Here is a 20466-nt window from a genome sequence, read left to right on the forward strand (position 1 = left end):
GAAATGAAAGAATTTTAAAAAAATTATCTATCTATCTAGACACTTTATGATTAAAATCAGTTTAAAACTAATTCAACCAATTCATTAGCTTTCGTGGCCTGCATATTTAGATAAATCTGATGATTCAAGTCATTGTATCAAGAGGATGAAAGAACACATAGCAGAAGATGGAAGAAAACAGCACGAGGCTTGCAAGCCAATTGTTTTGCTAAAGGGCAAGTGAACTGGTGAGCAAATTAATCTGTAAACTCAATGGAAATTTTAAGACTGAATGTCATTTACTCTTAAAAACCAGACACTAATATATTGTCTCTCCACAGACAGGCAGCAAGTTTACTTTCCTCTATTTGCTATACATTATTCTATATTTGATATTGAATTCTCAAGAGAATGATCGCTTTTGAGGACTGAGATGAAGGTAGGAAGAATTCACAGTGGCATGGCTATCTTCAAACTTGCCCCAGAAAGACACAAAATGATACTTGAAATAGCTAGGGACCATGAGAATTCTGGAAGTGAAATGCAAGAAGTTTCATATTTATTCAACTGACCAAGCAACAGCATGGTTTTATGAATCAAATATATTCAGTATCATGTGTAAACTCCTTTACAGTTTGGGGGTTTGTTTTGGGTTATGGGTTTGTTGGATTTTTTCCTTCCTGGTTGTGGTTTTTATTTTGTTTCTTCAGTTGGGTTTTTGTTTGGTCTTTTTTGGTTGGTTGTTTTAAAACTTGCTTCCAACAAATTCAGGGAAATAAATTGAAAAGCAGTAACAACAACTATAATGCAATTGAGTCTCCTCTCCATTACTTATAACAATGCACTGCTATTTCCAATTCCATTTCTTCATTTCAATCAATGCACAGTCAGAAACGATGCTCATTTTGTAGCCTTTGTAATTGCTACAATATAAATCTTGAAGTTACTTATATCACTGATATACATCTAATTAACATTTTTATGTTAAATAAAAAATAATTTTTATGTTATGTTAAAATGTTTATCCCTGCCAGATACTTTTCACCTTTTCGTATTTGCATAAAGTAAACTGTAGTCAGTTTGGCAGTTTTTACAACATGTAGCATTCACTACACTTCTACACTTCTACAACATATCCATTTATCCAAACAAAACCCCTTTTATTTTTTCTTTGTAACTCGGTGTAAATGGCTACTAAAATTAGACAATATCACTGCCCCTTATGATAAGAAAAATTAAAGTATATACTGAAGTCTTCATACAAATAACTCGTCTAGACTGCTTCTGTAGTTGGACAGTCTCACATCACTGTGGTACTTACTAATCATCTCCATGTGTCTTCTCTTTGAAACATTCTTCTGTTGCTGAGCTATTACAAATAAACCATGTATGCCTGATTACGCTTCTGCACTAATAATTACAAGTTGGCCCTTTTCCATTTTGTTTGTTAAAATCTTCATTAGTCATGTGGAAAGCTGCTAAGCCATACAGAACCTAGTAATGCTGCAAAAACATATGGAAGTGCTTAGGAGTGAAAACTATCCACTTAAGAATTTACATTTGTTAGCCACGGGACTAAAATGCATATTAAATAACAGAAAAAATACATAAGTGGTCTCTTACCAGTAAGTAATGAACTGTCCTCCTACGAAGTAATAATATGCAAACACCTCAGCCAGGAATTTATGGATGGTCAAGGGCAAAAAAATCATTCCTCTGACATAAACACTAAGGTAAGTTTATTTTATCCCTACTTCTTGAAGGCTTCAAAGTGACTGTTCTATCATTGTACTGTTCTTTGCACAAATTTTTGGCCTATTTACAATACAGGCTGTTTGGTACAGTTACACCAGTTATTAATTTAGCCCCCAAATTGCATCAAATTAACATTCTAATAATAAAAAGCCCCAAACAAACAGAAACCACTTCACTGACATAGTAGCAACAAACAAATCACTAAATATAAATCAGAAGTTTTCACGTGAATAATGAAGAAGTCCATTTGGCAATGCAGAAAAGAACAGCAGTGTGAGCATCAACATACAGCTACAGCTGCTCAAAAATAAATTAAGGATTCTCAAGGCTAAGAGACCACTGTAGCTAATAATTTTCAAAGAGCACAGTGGGGAAAACCAAAAGAAATCCTTTGGCAGGCGGCAGCAGACAGAATAAAGCTCATGCATTCTCTTCAATTAAAATATTTAAAAAAAAAAAGGGAAAGCTACAAGGTAAAATCTTAATTTTGAAGCCCTTAAGGTGAAAGGGGTTATGCAAACTGAACAAAGCCAGTCCCAGATTTTGGGACAGCCTCGTGACTCTCTATGATATAGGACGACACTGCTGCATAGAGCTGACCAGCTCCCTTAAAAACTTGTGCACCTACTAAGGATACAAAAAACCCCCAACCTGCTAATTTAAAATAATATTTCCATGTTTCTACATCATTTATCTGGGCTGCTTACAAATCCCCAAATCTAGAGGGAAAAAATAAAAGCTGCAGAATCAATGTGAGATATATGGACCATTGAGTAACCTTAAGAACTTGCAATGCGTAGTAAAATTAGTACAAATTTTGGGGTAAAGCTTGGACTTTATGACTGTAAAGGTCTTTTCTGACCTAGTTGATTGTATGATTCTATGAAATTTTAAACCTCTCAATGTGCCAGTAAAAGTCAGGTCATGGTGCATACGGCTTCATATATAAGGTAACAGTACAACTGCTAAAAGCAACCACAGACATAAAAGAATTAGGATGTGTTGACAAGAGGAACTCAAGCTTTAAGCAATTCCCCACAGCCCACATGGGGGGAAACCCACTCCTTGTAAGTTCTGTAAATAACTCAGCATGTATACTACAGCGTCCATTAGTGAAATTTATACACAACGATGACCTCATTCTCTAGCACAGTTAATGAACATGACAGAAAAAAAACAATATTTTGGTTGTGTGTTTATCAGCATTTGAACTCATTTAAATACTACTTGAATAACAATTATCTTTCTTGGCTGAGCAGAGCATCAGGTTGGCAGACTGTGCTTCGCTTCTCAAAGTGACAATTAACCTTGATATCAGTCTGCAAAGTGCTCTGTACCAGCAGCAGAATAAAATTATCATTATCATATAAGTCATAAAGATTCTACTGAAACTGAGATAGCTGTTTGTACCCAGCAAGGAGCAAAGCAGGTTGTTGCAGAACATCTTAAAAATGCGTCATTCTACAGCCTTCACATTGTGGGCTTTTGAAGCTGTATTTGTGGCTACCTGAAAATGTATGCCACACGTATATGCCAAAGCACTCACAGTTAACATACATTATTAACTAAATGTCTCTCAGGGAGGCTTGCAGTGCAGGAGGTCGTTATACTTGAATCATGAATTTAAATCTGTTTTACACTACAGTAATTCCAGACTCAGAGGAGATTTGAGTTGATTATGTAATGCTTATCAGCTAGGCAGTTTCCTATCCCAATGATATGTGTGATCACCTGACCTTATTCTTCAAAAACTGCATTTTACAAACTGAAAACCAAACAAAACCCAGCAAAACCACAAACAACAACAACAAAAATGCTCAAACTAGAATTCAGTTAATGCTGGACCAAAATTCCAAATAGTCCTCTTGCACTGATGCCTTATCACTGTGTTGATAGGCTGGTGAGGAATGTACTCTGACAACCAGGATCATAGTAGCTGTGCCCACAATGGCCCACTGAAATGCCATATTAAGTAGTGCTTTTTCCCTTCTAGGCAGCCCAGACATGCAGGGAAGGAAGAAACTTGAGTCATCTTCTCTAAGAATTTCCAGCCTTCAAATGCACAATGACAAATGACTGAAAATGTTTACAGCCATTTTTGATATGACACTTCACTTTTGTAATGTGCACACTGTGCGTCAAAGTGTTTTACTGTTCTTGCTGCTACCAACAGGACATTGCCATGAATAAGACATGGCAGTGAAGCAAGCTTTCTTTTATAAATATTTTTATAGACTGACAGGTTTTATTTTATCTGTAACAGAACACAAACAAGCAAATGGTTAATTCGGGGGGGGGCACACTGGGTGTTGGGTTTTCCCCCCAGTAGAGCTGGATGTTTTCTCTGAGCCAAACTACAGCCGATGTTATGCAATACCTCAGGAAAGAGTCAAGACAAAGAACCTGCTCTTTGTACCACAGGCACAAAGTAACTCCAGAGGATTGTTTCTGGCAAGCAACATGGCTGTGTGCAGGAGATGGAAGAAGCAGTGCTTGGGTTTCTGACCCGGGCAGCAAAAGCAGTCCTCTGGGATGGGAGAGATGCAGTGCCAAAAGGTACACTCCCACAAAGTGTTTTGAATGAGCAACCCCAAGTATCTACATGATGTCTACCGCAGAAAAAATAACTTATCCCTATATAACATGGATCAAGGCTAAAACTTCCTCAGGAATCAAAAGCCAGACACTCTTCCACACAAAGTCCAGACAAGAACGCCCTTCTTTTCAAGCTATTCAACAAAATCTGAAATAATGGGAATGGTCCATTCTCATGCTAAATATTCAGTCAAAATTCATGTGCAACCTTCAAGCCCAGTTAACCCCAACAGTTTAACCCAGAACATTTAACAAATCCCATCCATGTTTACTTTATGCTACTGCAAAAGGTAGCACTGCATTTACCATGGTGGTTCTGCTGCTAGTTTTCCTTTGAACACACACTGTTTGGAAGCCCCAAATTTGAAACTTCCCTTTTATCCCTGATTTGCAAAGCTAAATGCCACGGCTACGAGCTTAACAATCAATTATTTATCTCAACAAATCTGAAACTGCATGTGAAGCAGACATCTAATTTTTCAGTCATAAACTTGTCTGAAAACGAAATACATTACATTCCATCCATTCTCTTTTGAAGGGTTATGACATACTTAAATTTATAAGCAATACATGTATTTATCCTCTTTAGGCTACCTAAGACACCAAGTAGTGAGACTGTACAGCATTTTTAAATTCTCTGGATCACATCTATGTGATCCATTAAATGACCATACAGTTGACATCATACTAAGTGTATTGCAATTATCTACAGAAACATAAATAAAATAAACCTATTTAGCTCTGGCATATGAAGTCCTAAAGACTGCCTTCTTATGTATAAACAGACTAATCATAAACTAGGGTAATAAAACATTTATTTGCCATTTGAGTATTAGAACACCTTAAAATGTAAAATAAATCCAATTTGTTACAATGGGTTTATATGCATTACCCGTATAATTGTGATTGATGCAGAAGATACTTCACTAGAGTCATAGAAAGAAAAGAATTTCCTTCAGCAATTCTGAAGTTATAAGAAGGATAATAATATCCGTTAGATTTATGATGCATATTTTCAGTGGTGATTACTGTCAACACCTCCCAAACAAAAAAGTTAAATGAAACATCAGCTAATATGCAGAAATAAAAAGGCTTCCTCCACCAATAACCTAAAAGGAGGCAATCTTTTTGGAAGAATTAAATTATTCATTATTTCCCCACTGAACAACATCATTTTCTGAGAAAGAAATTCCATCATAAGTCACTGTTGAATTTTATATAAAAGACTGTCTACAGCCAGACAATCCAGAAGAAATGCCTTTAAAATCTCTGAATTTCATAAAAGTTATACTAAGTTTTAAATAATAATTAAAATTATAATAACTTAAAATAAATAATAACACCCCCCCCAAAAAAAAGCCTTGAGAAATTTAAGCTTTGATAGCTGTGTCACGTGTTACTCAAAGAATAAGTGATGGAACTGTGTACCATTTACTCTTCAAATATAATTGAATCTCCTAAATTAAGCACAAACCTTTACATTTCAGTCTTAGCTACAGAGTCACCATCTTGGCCTCCACAACCTTTACAACATTAAAAGGCTAAAAGTGTCAAGGAAGCATATTATCACTCACCTATAGACTTCTCTAGGCACAGTATGCATCTCAAGTTAATAAAGGCCACATAAATATGGCCTTTGTGTGGAACAGACAGTAAATTATGTATTTAATTACATATTTCTCCTAAAACCCCGAAACAGTTGGCTCTCTATTTTTGTTAACATTAATCAGAGGAAACTTCAGATTTTGGCATAAATTTGACTATCATATAAAAGTTAATATTTAAAATACATAATGTCTTGCCACACAAACACGAGCTGCCATATGTGAGGCACTGCTAGGCATGGTTTCTATTAAGCTGATACACAGTAACTGGCTCCTTTCCAAGCAACATGGAAGTATTTAAAAAAACCCTGTTTAATCCAATTCCACAGCTTTGAAACAAAAATAAATTAAAGTGCTGCAAGAACTGTTAAAATAAAAAAATTAAAAGCATGTAAATAAGTGAAAAAATAAATTGTCGGTGAAAAATGAAAACAATTTTATTTCAAGTAGATATCTTAATTGTAATTAGCAACATATTAGAATCATGTTTATGATACAATTCAAAGCTGCAGCCAATTAGATACCCCCAAAAGCTTGTAACAAAGCTGCAAATGTGTAACTACAGCATAAATAAGTTTTATTGCACACCAAGAAAGCAGCACCCAGGTCAATTTCATAGTTTGTTTCTGAAACACGGTAAGCCATGCTCTGTTAGTAGCTCATGACTTTTTAGTCTTGAACTGCAGCTTTTCTGCCAGGAGATTCTGGAAAACAATTTCATTAAATGCTGACTATTAACTGTAAATCTGTGCACATTCTGCGTATACGAAGAATAAAAAATTAGAACATTGCCTTAGACTGTCATATTTATGTAAAAACAAAATGAAAGCAGCAACAAGAATGGAGGGAAGAAATCTAAAAGAATAAAGTTAACAGCTGTTAAAAAGATGCAGAATTGTGGTACTGGAACTGAGAAAGATTGGGGGTTTCTAATAAATTTCCAAAGAGACACAAAACCACTATTTTTATTTTGGAAGGAACACGAGGTACACAATGGCATTCTGGAAATAACATGAATTTGTCAGATGCTTTTTTAAAGTTTCTTAAAAAGGAAACAAATTTTAAGTATTACATAGAAGATCAGAGTTCAAATTCTGATCAAATATGGGTGTGCTGAAGACAAACAGCATTAGACACTTCTGAGATTGTGCCATTTAAGGGAACAAACATTTCATTATCAGTAATGCTGTCAGTCTCAACCAACAAAGCAGCTACTATTTTCTCCAGTTATTCAATAATTAGTAACTTACTAACAGCGATGAGTTGCTAATAAAAGCATGTTTGTTAGATGATTATCATAAAATGGCAGCCACTGCTTGTTCAGTGCAATAGTACCTACTATAGTCATACTTTCAAATAACTGTGCTCTATCAAATTTCTGTAAAGAAACTGGTCCATATGCAGTTTTATATACAAGACACTAGTCTACATTTAGAAAAAGAATAGGAAAAAAAACCCACAGAAATGGAGAACTAAATTTAAGAGCTACACATTTAGATATTTCTTTGCAAATTCTCCCAACAATGATGCAAAGTCTCAGTCAGCATGGTTACGTTTCCCTTGCTGGCAAGAAAGGACTGTTTATTTAACACACTTTTAAGGTTTTTTTTTGGGGAGAGTGTTTTTCTGGCATTTTGTGAGGGCTGTATTAAACAGATTACAAAAACAAGCATATATTTTGTCAGTTTTACATTATAAAAAAATCTGATGCTGAAAGCATTGAGGATTCTCCTTGTGCTAGGAGGCTGACTTACAAAGACCAGCTGCAGCTCAGTATGAAACCACTGGAAGAAAATTTCATAATTCCCCATGCTAAAAGCATCAAAGTGTTTGTTTTTACCCTTGTTACAGTCCGCCACCCCACCTTCCCCACACCTGCGATTTAAACTAGAGCTTTAGTAATCTTCTACACTAAGCACACTGCAAATATCATGGATCCTTTCCATGTCCTTTCAGGCACTTTTCTGCCCTTTTATGCTTCAAGGCATGTGTGATTATTACAATCCGTCCTTATGCCCCAATCTCCACTCATTTCCCTGCTTTAGCTCTGCCATGCGATGTGCTCTGGCATCCCCCTGACCTCCCAAATGTATGCTCCCACACTGCTCGCAGAAGTACTTAGTTCTAATACTATTTTCTCTTTTTACTCTCCTCCTGGGAGAGAAGTTGCCACCATTTGAAAACTGGGATAAGTGACAGAAATCATGTGGAGGTACTGTAATGCTGGGAAGTATTAATGGTGTTGTCAGCCAGTTCTTTACTTCATCATCAGTGAGTGAAGGTGCCAGTCCTGGCAAGCAGCCAGTGGCAGGCTCCTTTTAGTGCCTATTTTCCTTCCCTTCTAGTCTTCAGGAAAGTTGCTAAGGTTTCTAGGCACCAACACCAGCAATACACCCTGAAGCTTTGGAGTGCTGCATGTAATCAATCCTAAAAGCATCCACCACTGCAAGCAGAAATGGAATCAAATAGATATTATGAACTTTTTCCCTGAGGTACCTCAAGGTACCAAGGTAACTAATCTAAAAACCCCACCGGTTATATAAACAACATGCAATCTAACCCAAGTGATAAAATATAGTATAGTTGCTAATACAGAATATAATCACAGTGTGATAGTTGACGTGCATGCTTTAGGGATGCATTTCTTGCCTTTGAAGCAGAAAGGGAATAAAAATTAAAAAATGAAGCAGTTGCAATAAGTCCTCATACATTTTACATTCATTCTCATCCTCAAATGTTGATACATCACAGATTTTAAAACAACAGAATTCTGCACATTCATGTCAACCACCTCTATGTGTGTCTTTTGGATTAAGTTTTGCTGTTTGCTGTAAATTCTTAAGAGGCCTAGCTGGGCAAAGCTAAATACATTTTTTGTGTCACATTTTCCCTAGAAAGTTATAAAAAACAAACATCAGATCAAAGTAAACCTATACAGGCAGAAGGTAAACTCCATGGGTAACATAATGTAATGGGAAGAGAGCCCAGATTCACACCAAGAAGGCTGGAAATGTTTGTGAGGAAAAACACTCAAAGAAAGCATTCCTTATTCCGGTTTTCATCCCGCTCACACATTAGCATCATATGCATCACAGTTGTGTGCCTGTGGCAACAGACTGATGCATCCCTAACTGAAACAATCAAAACCACTGATCACAGTTCCTTTTAAAATAAAAATATAAGCTGCTAGATCTTGGAGAGTTTTTTCCATTTGAATTTTGTACCCACGTCCTCCCAAGATGAAATTCCTATCAGAAGAAATGGAACTAAGCCTTTCTTTAGCCAGAGCCTGTGTATTCTGTGCAAGAGTGAAAAGAACTCAACAGCCACCTAAAGGTAGTGAAATATACAATGGATACTTCCTAAGCAGACTCAGTGTTACTGAGGAAGCATTTATTGTTACCAAAAATCATTATGTAAACAATCTGTGCAAACCAAAGGAGATTAACTAAAAGAGAAGCAAATTTAGGTTGAGCAAATTGCTTTAAAAACAGAGTCCTTCCAGCAAGAATAATTGTTTTTGCATTTGGGAAAAGGCATTGCTCACTGCTTTCTCCAAATATTTTCACATTTATTTAAATATTTTAAGCAAACACATACAGCCAAAATTATTCACACACACCCCCCCCACCCCCCCAAGTCAAACTGATGTTGTAAGCATATGATCTGAAAAACTGTAAGGCATCTCTCTACTCATGTTGGAAAGCTATGTGAGTTTCCACGTGCTAGTGTGTGTGTGTTTGCATAGGGAGGAGGGAAAGACCTCCTTAACAAGTTCCTCAGGTGAAAGGGAAGGAAGGAGACTCAAGTAGGCTCCACCAGCATGTTTGATACTTGCTGCACCTGCTGCTCTAGGTAGCTACACTTCTATCTCTCTGCGTTGTAGAGCAAAGCTGACAATCTTTCCCCTCCTGATCTTCCCATGAAATTGCCCTAACATTTGTTTTCTGCTCCTGGCACTTGTGCCATCTCCTTGGCTTTAAAGTAGCACTAAGCAAGAGTTTAAACATATGGCCCCAAGAACAGTAGCTTAAATTGATGGAATTCACATAATCCCTTAGAGTTGTGAAGATCCTGTATTCAACGTTTCAGTAAAAACAGTCAGAGCAGTATCGAACAGGAATGTTGGACTCCATACAGTCAATGGCACAAGAAGCATTCATCAGGCACACTGGCCTCTCTCCCTAAGCCAAGCTGAATAATTTGCCATTCCACTTGGCTCTTCTCTACATTACCTCAAAAATAACTGTTTTAAGTCTTTTGAGTGTGATTAGTTTTCACAAGCAAAATACTAAGATGTTGGTTGTTTATCAGTTCTTTAGATAGTATAAGAAACAAGGAATTAAATGTAATGATTCCAAACTAATAGAAGAGATAAGACTACATGCAGGGGTTTTAACTGATTGTTCTCAAACGAGAGCCAGTCAATTTACCCACTAAGCTGCACAGTCCTTTAAAGTACGTTTCTGAGCCTCAAGCACCATCCCTATTCCTACGGGAGGAAAAAACGTACAACAAAAGGAATTGCAATAAATACACAGGAAAGAGAAGAATGGTGGCAAATATGCTAGAATATTAGAAGAAAATATGAAGAAGATAGGTAACAACAGTGACTTAATCAGAAAATTCTGAGCAGTTACTCCAAGTGGTGTCCACAGAGAGCTGCTATTCACATTGTGCTGGCTCTCCTTGTTTCCAGCTGCTAAGTTCACATTGAAAGAAGCTAAAAATACATTAAATACTTTCCAAATATTAGTTTCCCATGTAAGCAATTGGTACAAGTTGCCACAGAGATGTTGCTCTCTTGCCAATGAGAAGAGAAATAGTATACAGTGCTGACAATAGAAGTAATATTCTAAGAAATCTAGTCTCTTGGACAAGACACATTTCCAAATGTGAAAATTTGAAAAGGCATTATTTTAGCTACAAGAACTCCTGACTACTCTCCTCTTCCAGCAAGTCGATATATGAAAATGACACTTATGAGGGGTTCATCACCAGTGAAAAAAGGCATACTCTGCACTACTCAGAGTTGAAGTATGTGCAACATTTCTAGCAATGAAGCTTTGGTATTTCAATGAGGATAAAAAGAGAAGAGTAGCAGATGCCTACAAATTAAGTACACTGTCTCCTGACAAAATTTCACAATGCTGAAGTGATATGTGACAATACAAATGTATCCACTTAGCATTCAGGACTCTCCTTGACAGTAAATTCAGCTCTATCAAAAAGTAACTGGGAGGGAGACAGAGGGATGGGACACAACACATACCAAATACATCCAGTTCTTCCTGTTAAATATGAAGTATAACAGGCTTTTTTTATGACATGTCCTCCTCCAAAAATAGCAGCGATTACACCGATCAACTCCCACATGCCCCCCAGTTGGACTTTTTGTGACTTAGAACATCATACTTCCTCAGTCCTGAGGATTGATCCAAAGTTTGTGGAGTCAAGAGGACTCCTGCACTTGCCCAGAACCCAAACTACAGAGTATGAGTATCTATGGAGGCAGGCAACTCCAATGTCTTATAACATTAAATCTTCTTTTAAAGCCAAACATTACAGATATTTTTTTTAGGAACTCTGAAATCCACAGCTTTCCACAGTTTTGGAAATATGCTGCAAGTCACAGCAGTGATAATCTGCCAATTACAAGGCATGTGTGAGCAAGACTTTTTTTGTCTTCCAGACAAACAAGATTATACAGCCTATTCTCTTAGTGGGGATGAGGCAGGGGAAGTGTTAAGATTGCAGCTGCTGCAGAAGTGAAAGCTGCAACTCCCTTGGAGATTGTACTGACTGTGTATCCTATAGTGCCATTATAGGATGCTACTGTACTACAGTTACTGTTCCATTTTGGGTTTTTTCGTGAATGAGACAAACCTAAAGCTCTGGCTTGCTGTAGTTAACAAAAAGTCTTGCAACACATCCTGCAAAATTCAACCGAAGTTCCAATTCAGCTCAAAATCCTGCTTATCAGAACTTTCTAAATAACTACTTAGACGGTATTCTTGAACACTACTACCTTTCTTCACATCTTCTGTGACATTAGTTTTGAGATTTATCATATGCCCATTGCCCAATCATGATTTATTTTATATGTAAAAGATGACACATACTCAAGGTAAGCTGGAATCACAACCATTTCAAGTAGCTACATCTGTAAAGAAGTCTTTGAAATATGATGGAGGTGGTGTTACTAGAAAAATCTAACAACTCATAAAAATGATCTAAATTTCACTAAACCAAGGAAAGGACATATCAATACTTTAGGATATGAGACATTGTACTATAAAAGCTTGGCTTTCTTTATTATGCTGAAGAATCATGTCTGGCCGATGTATTTATTTTGTAATATTTAACCATAATAGAAAAATAGATGACATTCAAATGAAAACACTGTTTAGACTATGGCAACAGAGCATAAAGCTAAATGAAGTGATTCCGTATTTACTATAAAAACATTTGCTAATAGTAAAGTTACTAATGGTTATCTATCAAGATCACAACATGAAATAGTTCTGCATCTTAAGAACCGTGTTAAAGCAGCAGACACACAAAGTTCAACGTAATTTTTTGATTCTGCAGAACAGCATCCCACAGTGCACTTTATAGTTATTTTATCATTAACGTAAATAATTAATAAAAAAACAAACAACAAAACCAAACAAAAACAGCAGAGGAAGTCTCCAGCTCACTTCTTATTTTCGAAATTGCGAGTCACCAAAGGGCTTTCCACTAAGACAGCCAACTCTCACTTTACACTTGCTAGCAACAGGGATTCAAACTAACGTATCTGGTATACTGAAAGAACTGCTCTCTTATAAAGGGAACGATTCAGAAAACTAGAACAAACGACACTGCCCTAAAAACTATAAGCCTTTAGACTCCGTTCACAGACTTACGCATTATTCTACAGTAGACAGAAGTTTTATATTCATCTCAGCAAATCAATCCACTAATAGGCATCAGTCATCAACACTGAAGTAAAATCTGCCATTTGAAACAGCTTTGATGTGATTGAAGACTCACACAGAGTCATAAGTATGACAGAACAGCTTAGCTATTAAAATGTTTTATCTAGAAAAGAACTGTTCATCCTAGTTGACTGAAATACCCTTTGAACACTATTACTGCAAGGCTACTTCACTATGCAGCACTTTAGTACGTAGCCACTTGACTTATATCTTGAGATCCAGCACAACCACATCAAATCTGGTTAGAATATCTTCTCACACATACTTTTGCCAAGAGACCAAAACAGTAAAGCTGACTGTCATTGATTCGATACTGAAACTTACTGAGATTAATTATAAGAGCTGCATGCAATCAGCCATTTCTATCAATTTTTCTTTTTGCTGCACTAATAGAATGAATCCTACTAACCACATCAGTTGAAATAGGTTAGCAGATCTGAATAGAAGCTATTCTTCTGCACCGAGCCCAGCCCCTCACCGGGAGATACGCAGTGGCAGGGGCTCCTTTAAGCAGTGCTGTGCAGCCCTGGCCCAGCTCCAACGCTGACCATATGTCAAGCTGACAGATAAGAAGCACGAGACAGCCATCTAAAAACAACTGTATGCTGCCCGGCCACCAGGCAGCGAGGGTTTCTAGGCCTACCTCATTACTCATTTCAGAGCAAATTTTAAACACATCAAAAGTAAACACACCTGACAAAGACAAAAACCACAACAAACCACAAAACAAACCGAAAGCAAAACAAGTGCGCATTCATTATTAGAAAGGCTGTGCCATAATAAGCTCTACTTTAGGAAGTTTCCACTGAATATCATAGGTGATTACCAGAAGCACAGTCAGAAGATTAATAATAGTTTGTGCCTGCAACAAACTCCCTTCTCCATTATATTCACAGTGTGTTAACAATTCACTATAGAAAGGAATCAAACATAGCAGCAACTGTCACCGAGATTAGACTTTACAGAATCAGAAAAAAGGCTATTGATTGAATACCTTAAATGGAGGGTGATTTGATTTTTACCCATATCTATTAATGCATCATAGGATTCATCAGTTTTTACCATCACTTCTGTTACCAGGAAGTATGTCATATCAATTCCCTGTATGTAGGCAAACATGTTATCTATCACAATATCGTATCTATCATCTTCCAAAATTACTAAGTAAACAGCATGAAGGAATAGCTAAAATTTATTCCAGCAAATTATGTAATTTCTATAATTCCATATAATCCATTTCCATATTCCAAATTAATTAAATCCATGTGAACTCACCTACAGTTCGGAGGAGGGTCTAATGTAATTTCTGCAAGTTCTTTCTGAATCCTTAAAAGAAAAATATAAAAATCAGGATTTATTTTATATTTTTCATAAAGCTGTAAGTCTTTCAACTTTATGAACATTTATATAATAATCAATAATAAGAAAATGTAATTTTTGCAATTTCTGATGGAAAGCTGCTGCTGTAAGTTTTCATGAAACTGCTCAAGTAAATGTGGAAGTAAAAATCAAGTATTTTCTGAAAAATGATCCTCCAATCTGGGACAAGTTATGCCATGACTAGCTAGCTACAAAATCCCGCTTTTTCTATAGGTCGAGGTTCTCAGCTCCTTTGCTCACACAATAACTAATGTCTCATTACTCTTCTTCTGTATTTCCCCTCTGTCTACGTGTCTTACAGCTCTTACTCTCCACAATATTTAGTTTCTTAATGCATCTCCTATTGGCAGGGCAAAATAAGCCCAAATCTCTCACCCTCCCAAAAACAGCCCATCTGGGCCTCCTCCATAACCCCTTTCTAGGTATCAGGGTGCTGCTATCAGGTGTCCCCAAAGCCAATCCTCAAAGGGAAATGCTCCAGCTCCGTGGTCAGACTGCAGACATGCTGCTGAACTTGCTCCAATGTATGCCTTCTTTGAACTGGGGTGCCCAAAACCAGGTAGATGCTATTCCAGATGCAGTTTAATGAGAGCTGAGTAAAGGGAGATAAATCACTTTCCTCTCTTCATTGACAGTGCTCCTGTTAAAACATCCCAGGAGGCAGTTAGCCTTTGTTGCTGCCTCACGGTGAGCTTGCCAGGGTCCTCACATTCTTCTCAGCAGAGCTGCTCCCCAGTCTGTACTGTTACCAGCGGTTAGTCCTTCCCAAATCCAACGCGCGTGATATTACATTTGTCCTTGTTGATTTCCATGAGTTGCTTATGAATCCTCTCTTGGCGCCTGCTGAGGTCTTTCTGAGCAGTAGCCCTGCTTGTACCAACTGCTCCCCCTAACTTGCTATCATCTGTAAAATGTGCTCTGCCATATCCTCCAGGTCACTGATGAAGACATGAAGCTGAGCAGGTCCAGTAGAGATCTTTGAGGTACTGCACTCATTAGAGGCATCCTGCTGGAGCTCTTCCTCAGGCAGAGCAACTCCTTTCTTAAGGATTTCTGAATATTCCTAGGCTGATGCTGACACACTAAGTCCTTGAAATCCTGATCGCTGGCACATCTAGCAATACCGGCTCTTTTTCCTTATAACAGCATCTGCTTAAGAGCCAGTATCTCACCCTCTGAAGACATTTAAATGTGCAGAGTAGGTATAGAGTTCCCAAAGGAACTTCTAGCTTACAGTTCCCAAGTACTTGCCAGAGTATGATGCCATAAGCAGGACTGTGATAGCCACCTTCCCTATACACTATGCCCAAGGCTTTTTTATAGGCTGCTTCAGTGCAAAACCACAAACATTTAGAAGGAGGACAAAAAGCAATTCAATGCACCCTCAGTATTTTCTTCTTGCCTTCTTCACAGGATTTCACATACGGGAGCACATTGCTATTTCTGTTATTCCCTACACTAAGAAACAAAATCTGCATAATAACACTACTCGAATTCCCAAGATATGTGCTCAAACCAGAAAACAAAAAGTTCAGGCCTGTTAAAAATGACTGCCACTCATTTTGCTTATAAATACAGGCAAACAAAATGTTTTATCAAAATAAATATCCAGGTATATTGGCATATAACATAAAAATGAGCAGTTTAATCCTCTATACAGTGTTAAAATCCAAACACAATCTTACATGCTGAGGGGTCTCACAGCACTACCAAACCCCCCCGTGCCACTCCGAGTTGATTTTATGGCTATAATGAATAAATGAACCAAAGGCAGTAGAAGAACTGGCCTGAACCAGAAATTCCAATCCTGCATCAATCACATTCTGAAATAATTAGGACATATGTGGGCAAGATTTGTAGCTAGAGGTAATAATAATTTAACAGAGCAGATGATATCATTGAAAGGATAAAAACATTCTTTCAGATGATTAGCTTTCCTGCTAACCTCTGTGTACCCCAACCCTATATACACACACATTAGTTACCCCTGTAAACGGGGAGAAACTCAATGTTTATTTGGTTTTTTTCCTACCAACTGAAATATTTACACCTACAGTGTAAATATAATTTCCCCAATAAATATAATTCCTTTCTTGCAAAAATACAGGCACAGGCTGCTCAATCAATATTTGCTGAAAATAACACTGAAAATCCACCACCTTTTTTAAAAGGGAAAATCTGATTAGTGACTTTCAAGCACATCAACATGTTGCTTTTAAAAAGTTACTCCATTTAAATAATCGGAACAGTTCACACCTTTCAGAAAAGAGATTTTACAAGTGTGGGAGATGCATAAAATATTTATTCTCTGTATGACAAATTTCTACTGTGATTTTGAAATTTACTATCACAAATTCAAATCATGGAAAGCCTAGGTAGCATGGAATCTTCAGGTTTTGTGGTTTATGGGTTGCTTTTTCTGCCTTCTGGGAAGTTACAGAATTATGGCAGTAAACTCCTATTGAGTCAGGGATTATTCCTTTGCTTTACATACAGTAGTAAGGACAGTTAATATTTCATTGCATTACAGTAAGTCTGAGACACATCAAGAATGGATTGACAAGTGCAACTTGAGTCCTAGATCAAAAATCTTACATTCTCCTCCTAAATCCTAACCCACATTCCTTCTGCTCTGGAATAAAAAAAATAAATAAATAAAAAATAAAAGGGTACAGAGACTTTCCTTTTCTCCCTCTGTTCAGTTCAATCCAGAATTTCTAACTTCTAACGCTAAGAGCACTAAAACAGCCCCTTATCAAGCTTCCGCTGTGATTGAGCAAACAAGAATCATAGAATGGTTTGAGCTGGAAGGGACCTTAAAGACCACCTAAATAAATCAAAACTTTTCTGCTTCAAGCCATAAAAATCGATGATACTTTCTATTTATGTTCAAAAGTCCTAACTGCTTTTGCAAGCAGCTAAGATAAAGAGATGTTTCATTCATGATTGTTTTTGTACAAACAAGATATTAATATGATACTGTCCATCAATTGCTCCTTAGCAAGCTGTCCGTGTTACTCTGCGGCATCCTGAACTAAAATTAATGCATACACCTTACACCTTTTTTGTTGCAACCTTGATTTACCTTGCATTCATGCTGAGAGCACATTCATAAACAGTTTCTGCAGAGCAGCTGACATGCAATAGCTTGTTCACATGTCACAGCATTCAAAGTTACAATTAAATCGTCAGGCAGCATCCCAGAGAGTCTTGCACTGGTAAGAGACCTCCAGTGTGCAAGCTGGTCTTTATCTGCACGAGTTACTCCACTGCTCTGGCACTTGTTTCATTGAGTTGCCCTCCAAATCTGGCACAGGAGAGGATGTGCCTCATCTCCTTCGCTGGCCACAGAGGGTTCACCATGAGAATACGTGGCCTCTGGCAACAAAACATTTTTTGCAGAGTCCTTTCTGGCATCATTTTCTTTGGATTTTCTGCCTCAGTACTGCTGTGTTTAGCTATATGAGAGGAAAAAGGGCTCTAAACTAAAATCATTATACATATCCAGTTTATATTTAAACAGATGACATACTGGTTTACTATATATTGGGGAGTGGGGGAGAAGCCCTTGCTAGTAATCAAAGCCCTGGGCTGTACACACAGGACATTTAATTTGCAATGTCAGATCTCATACTCTTTGCTTTATCTTAAAGTAGCCATTTGACCCCTATCTCTCTTACAGAGATACAGATATAAAAATATTTCCCCCTCCATTTTACTAGCAGAAAAGAACAAACATAGTTGCCTTCCAGTAATAGTGCAAAGGTTAATCTACCCCTAAATTCAGAAGCATCAAAGTACATTGTGGATTTCAAACATTATTAATTCTCACAGACACGTAGTTACTACTGTTCCAAGCCTAGGGGGAATGTGTGCTGTTTCATGAAGGAAACAGTAAAGCTTTCTTAAAGGTAAGAAAAAACTGAACGTGGCAGAGGATTTCCCCACATGATTAATAGGAAAAGAAGCAAAATAAAGGACTACATGACAATAAGCTCTTTTTACCATGTCTACGTTTCCAAAATGCACATCTCTATGCATTAAAGCCTCATGAACCAATACTCCATGCCAAAGAATATGCTATTGAGAAAATACTAAGAAATTAAATTACTGGTATGTATTGCAGTATTATATAAACTGTGACTGAGCAGAAAATTTGGCTAAAGATGGTTAGATTCATGCTGGAGGAAAAGAAATATTCTCGCCTCCATACTAGATGCACAATAAATGACAAGGACATTTCTTTTAAGGAAAAGCCTCCATATTTTGCTGTCATGTTCAACATGCTAAATATCATTCCCAGATTCCTTGAAAATAGTGCTGTGATAAACTTCTCTGAGGAGAAAAGAAAAAGGGGGGGGGGGGGAAAGCACTTATTTCTATTTTGTTGCATTTTGGACAAATTTAACCCATTGCCTATTTGCTATTCCTTCAGGTTGTAACTTCTTTCAATGAAGAAAAGATTACAACCAAAGTTTCAAAGTTCACAATTCACTGTAGGCACAGATGGTTATAAAATAATTCACTGACTGGACACAATACAGATTTTCAACTATCAGCTTCAGAAGCCAAGGAAAACAATACATTTATTTGTTGAGCTACTATGTCAGCCAAGAATGGTTATACTTCTCTCAATCCAAAGGTCATGCTAAGATTTGCTACTTAAGAGGTAACAAGATGCCTGCTGTTTTCAAGGACAGCAATTCAGTTCCATGTCTGAACTGTAACTGTGATATGAAGCAAGTTTCTCAATCTTGACATGTTAGGCAAGAAAGGTTGCTATTCAAGGTGATGCCCTCTGGGTGAGGAAAATCGAAGGACCGGTACAGTGCCTGACATATGCTGTAAGCTATTGCACCTGTATAGCAGCTAGTCCTAAAAGTATTAACAGAGACTGATGGTGTGTGATGGCATTCTGCCCTCTTGATACCATCTGTTAGCAATGCTTGATACCTGTTAATAATGCTAACAGAAGACACTCTGTACCTTCAAAACAAAAATCTTAGTCAGATATTGATTTAAATCATTTCAGGTAGCCTCCATAATCAGCTCATTTTAGAAAGCAATAAGCTGTGGGAGTAGTATATTCATACATGAGACATGGTAGCAGTTTACTTATACACAAAAAGCAAAAGCCAGCATACTGCTAAATCTTGTTTTCTATAAAACCTAATGCTACTGAAAATTATTTATATCTGTCTGACTACATAAACGTACAAACAAAACAGACAGTAGAGGTATTCCAAATACAGATGCACAAATCTTCCTTCTAATCCAAGATATACAGGAGGTATCATAATGTAATACAAAAATACTGTGACTACAGTTCCATATGCATGAAAAAGCTTTCCAAGTGAGAAAACTTCCAAACTCAGGTTAAGTCTGCAGCCTGTGACTGTGGCTCCAGTGCTATAATAATTTGCTGGTGTTCTGTGCTCTAAACAGGAATTAAGGAATCTTGACCAAAGCCATAATTGCAGTACACTGGTGTTTGGTGTTTTGACTGATTTTAGCAGAGGTGACTCCTTTAACTATAATGGAGTTATTAAAAGGAATTGCACAATGAAACTCCTAAGTGACAATTATTGTGACTTTACAGTAATGCCATACAAGCCCACTGCATTCGAAAGTTAGAAAAGGTTGCTAAGCATACATTCAGTCTTTTTTAAACAGGGCAGATGAATTACTTCAATTTATTCATATTTTTTAAAGAGAACTTTTTTTAATCTGGTCAAGAACAACATTCCCATTGAGGGGGTATAGCCTTATTCCTGCACTATTTTTCACTTCTAATGAAGAAAATAATAGTATTATTATGAAGGTATTTTATATGTAGTTTCTGTAATACTTCTCACAAATTGAGCACTCTGTGCCATTTTTCCTTCCTTTACGTTACTCCTCTCCTTTTTATCTTCTACTTTAATTTCTGATTTTCCTTGAGACATTACTGGTTTTAATTAAAAGGCAAAGAAACAAAGCCTCCACTATGAAAACATGGCCAGGTTAAGAATGTTTATAGAAACGTAATCCCAATTCTAGCAAGGTCAAAAACTACCAAATACTGAAAAAAAAGAAAACCAAACAACCCACCCCAAAAACCAAAACACCCCCCTCAAAAACAACCTATGATACTATAAAAACCCCGTTACTACAAAAACTATGTTGCTGTGATC

At 37.1% G+C, this 20466-nt stretch overlaps 1 protein-coding gene across 1 annotated transcript in view; it reads right to left on the reverse strand.

Annotated features, from left to right (window-relative positions):
• LOC133217319 (ubiquitin-conjugating enzyme E2 E2) overlaps positions 1 to 20466 on the reverse strand; it is a 208814-nt gene that overhangs the window by 181686 nt on the left and 6662 nt on the right. Inside the window, exon 3 of the mRNA XM_061362715.1 lies at positions 14189 to 14239. Within this exon, the coding sequence (XP_061218699.1) occupies positions 14189 to 14239 (51 nt within the window). The remainder of the gene's footprint in view (positions 1 to 14188; positions 14240 to 20466) is intronic.

The sequence above is a fragment of the Neopsephotus bourkii genome, unplaced genomic scaffold, assembly GCF_033783945.1.
Source record: "Neopsephotus bourkii isolate Nb327-2 ecotype Australia unplaced genomic scaffold, CSIRO-AGI_Nbou_v1 NB_1132, whole genome shotgun sequence".
NCBI classification, from domain to species: Eukaryota; Metazoa; Chordata; class Aves; order Psittaciformes; family Psittacidae; genus Neopsephotus; species Neopsephotus bourkii.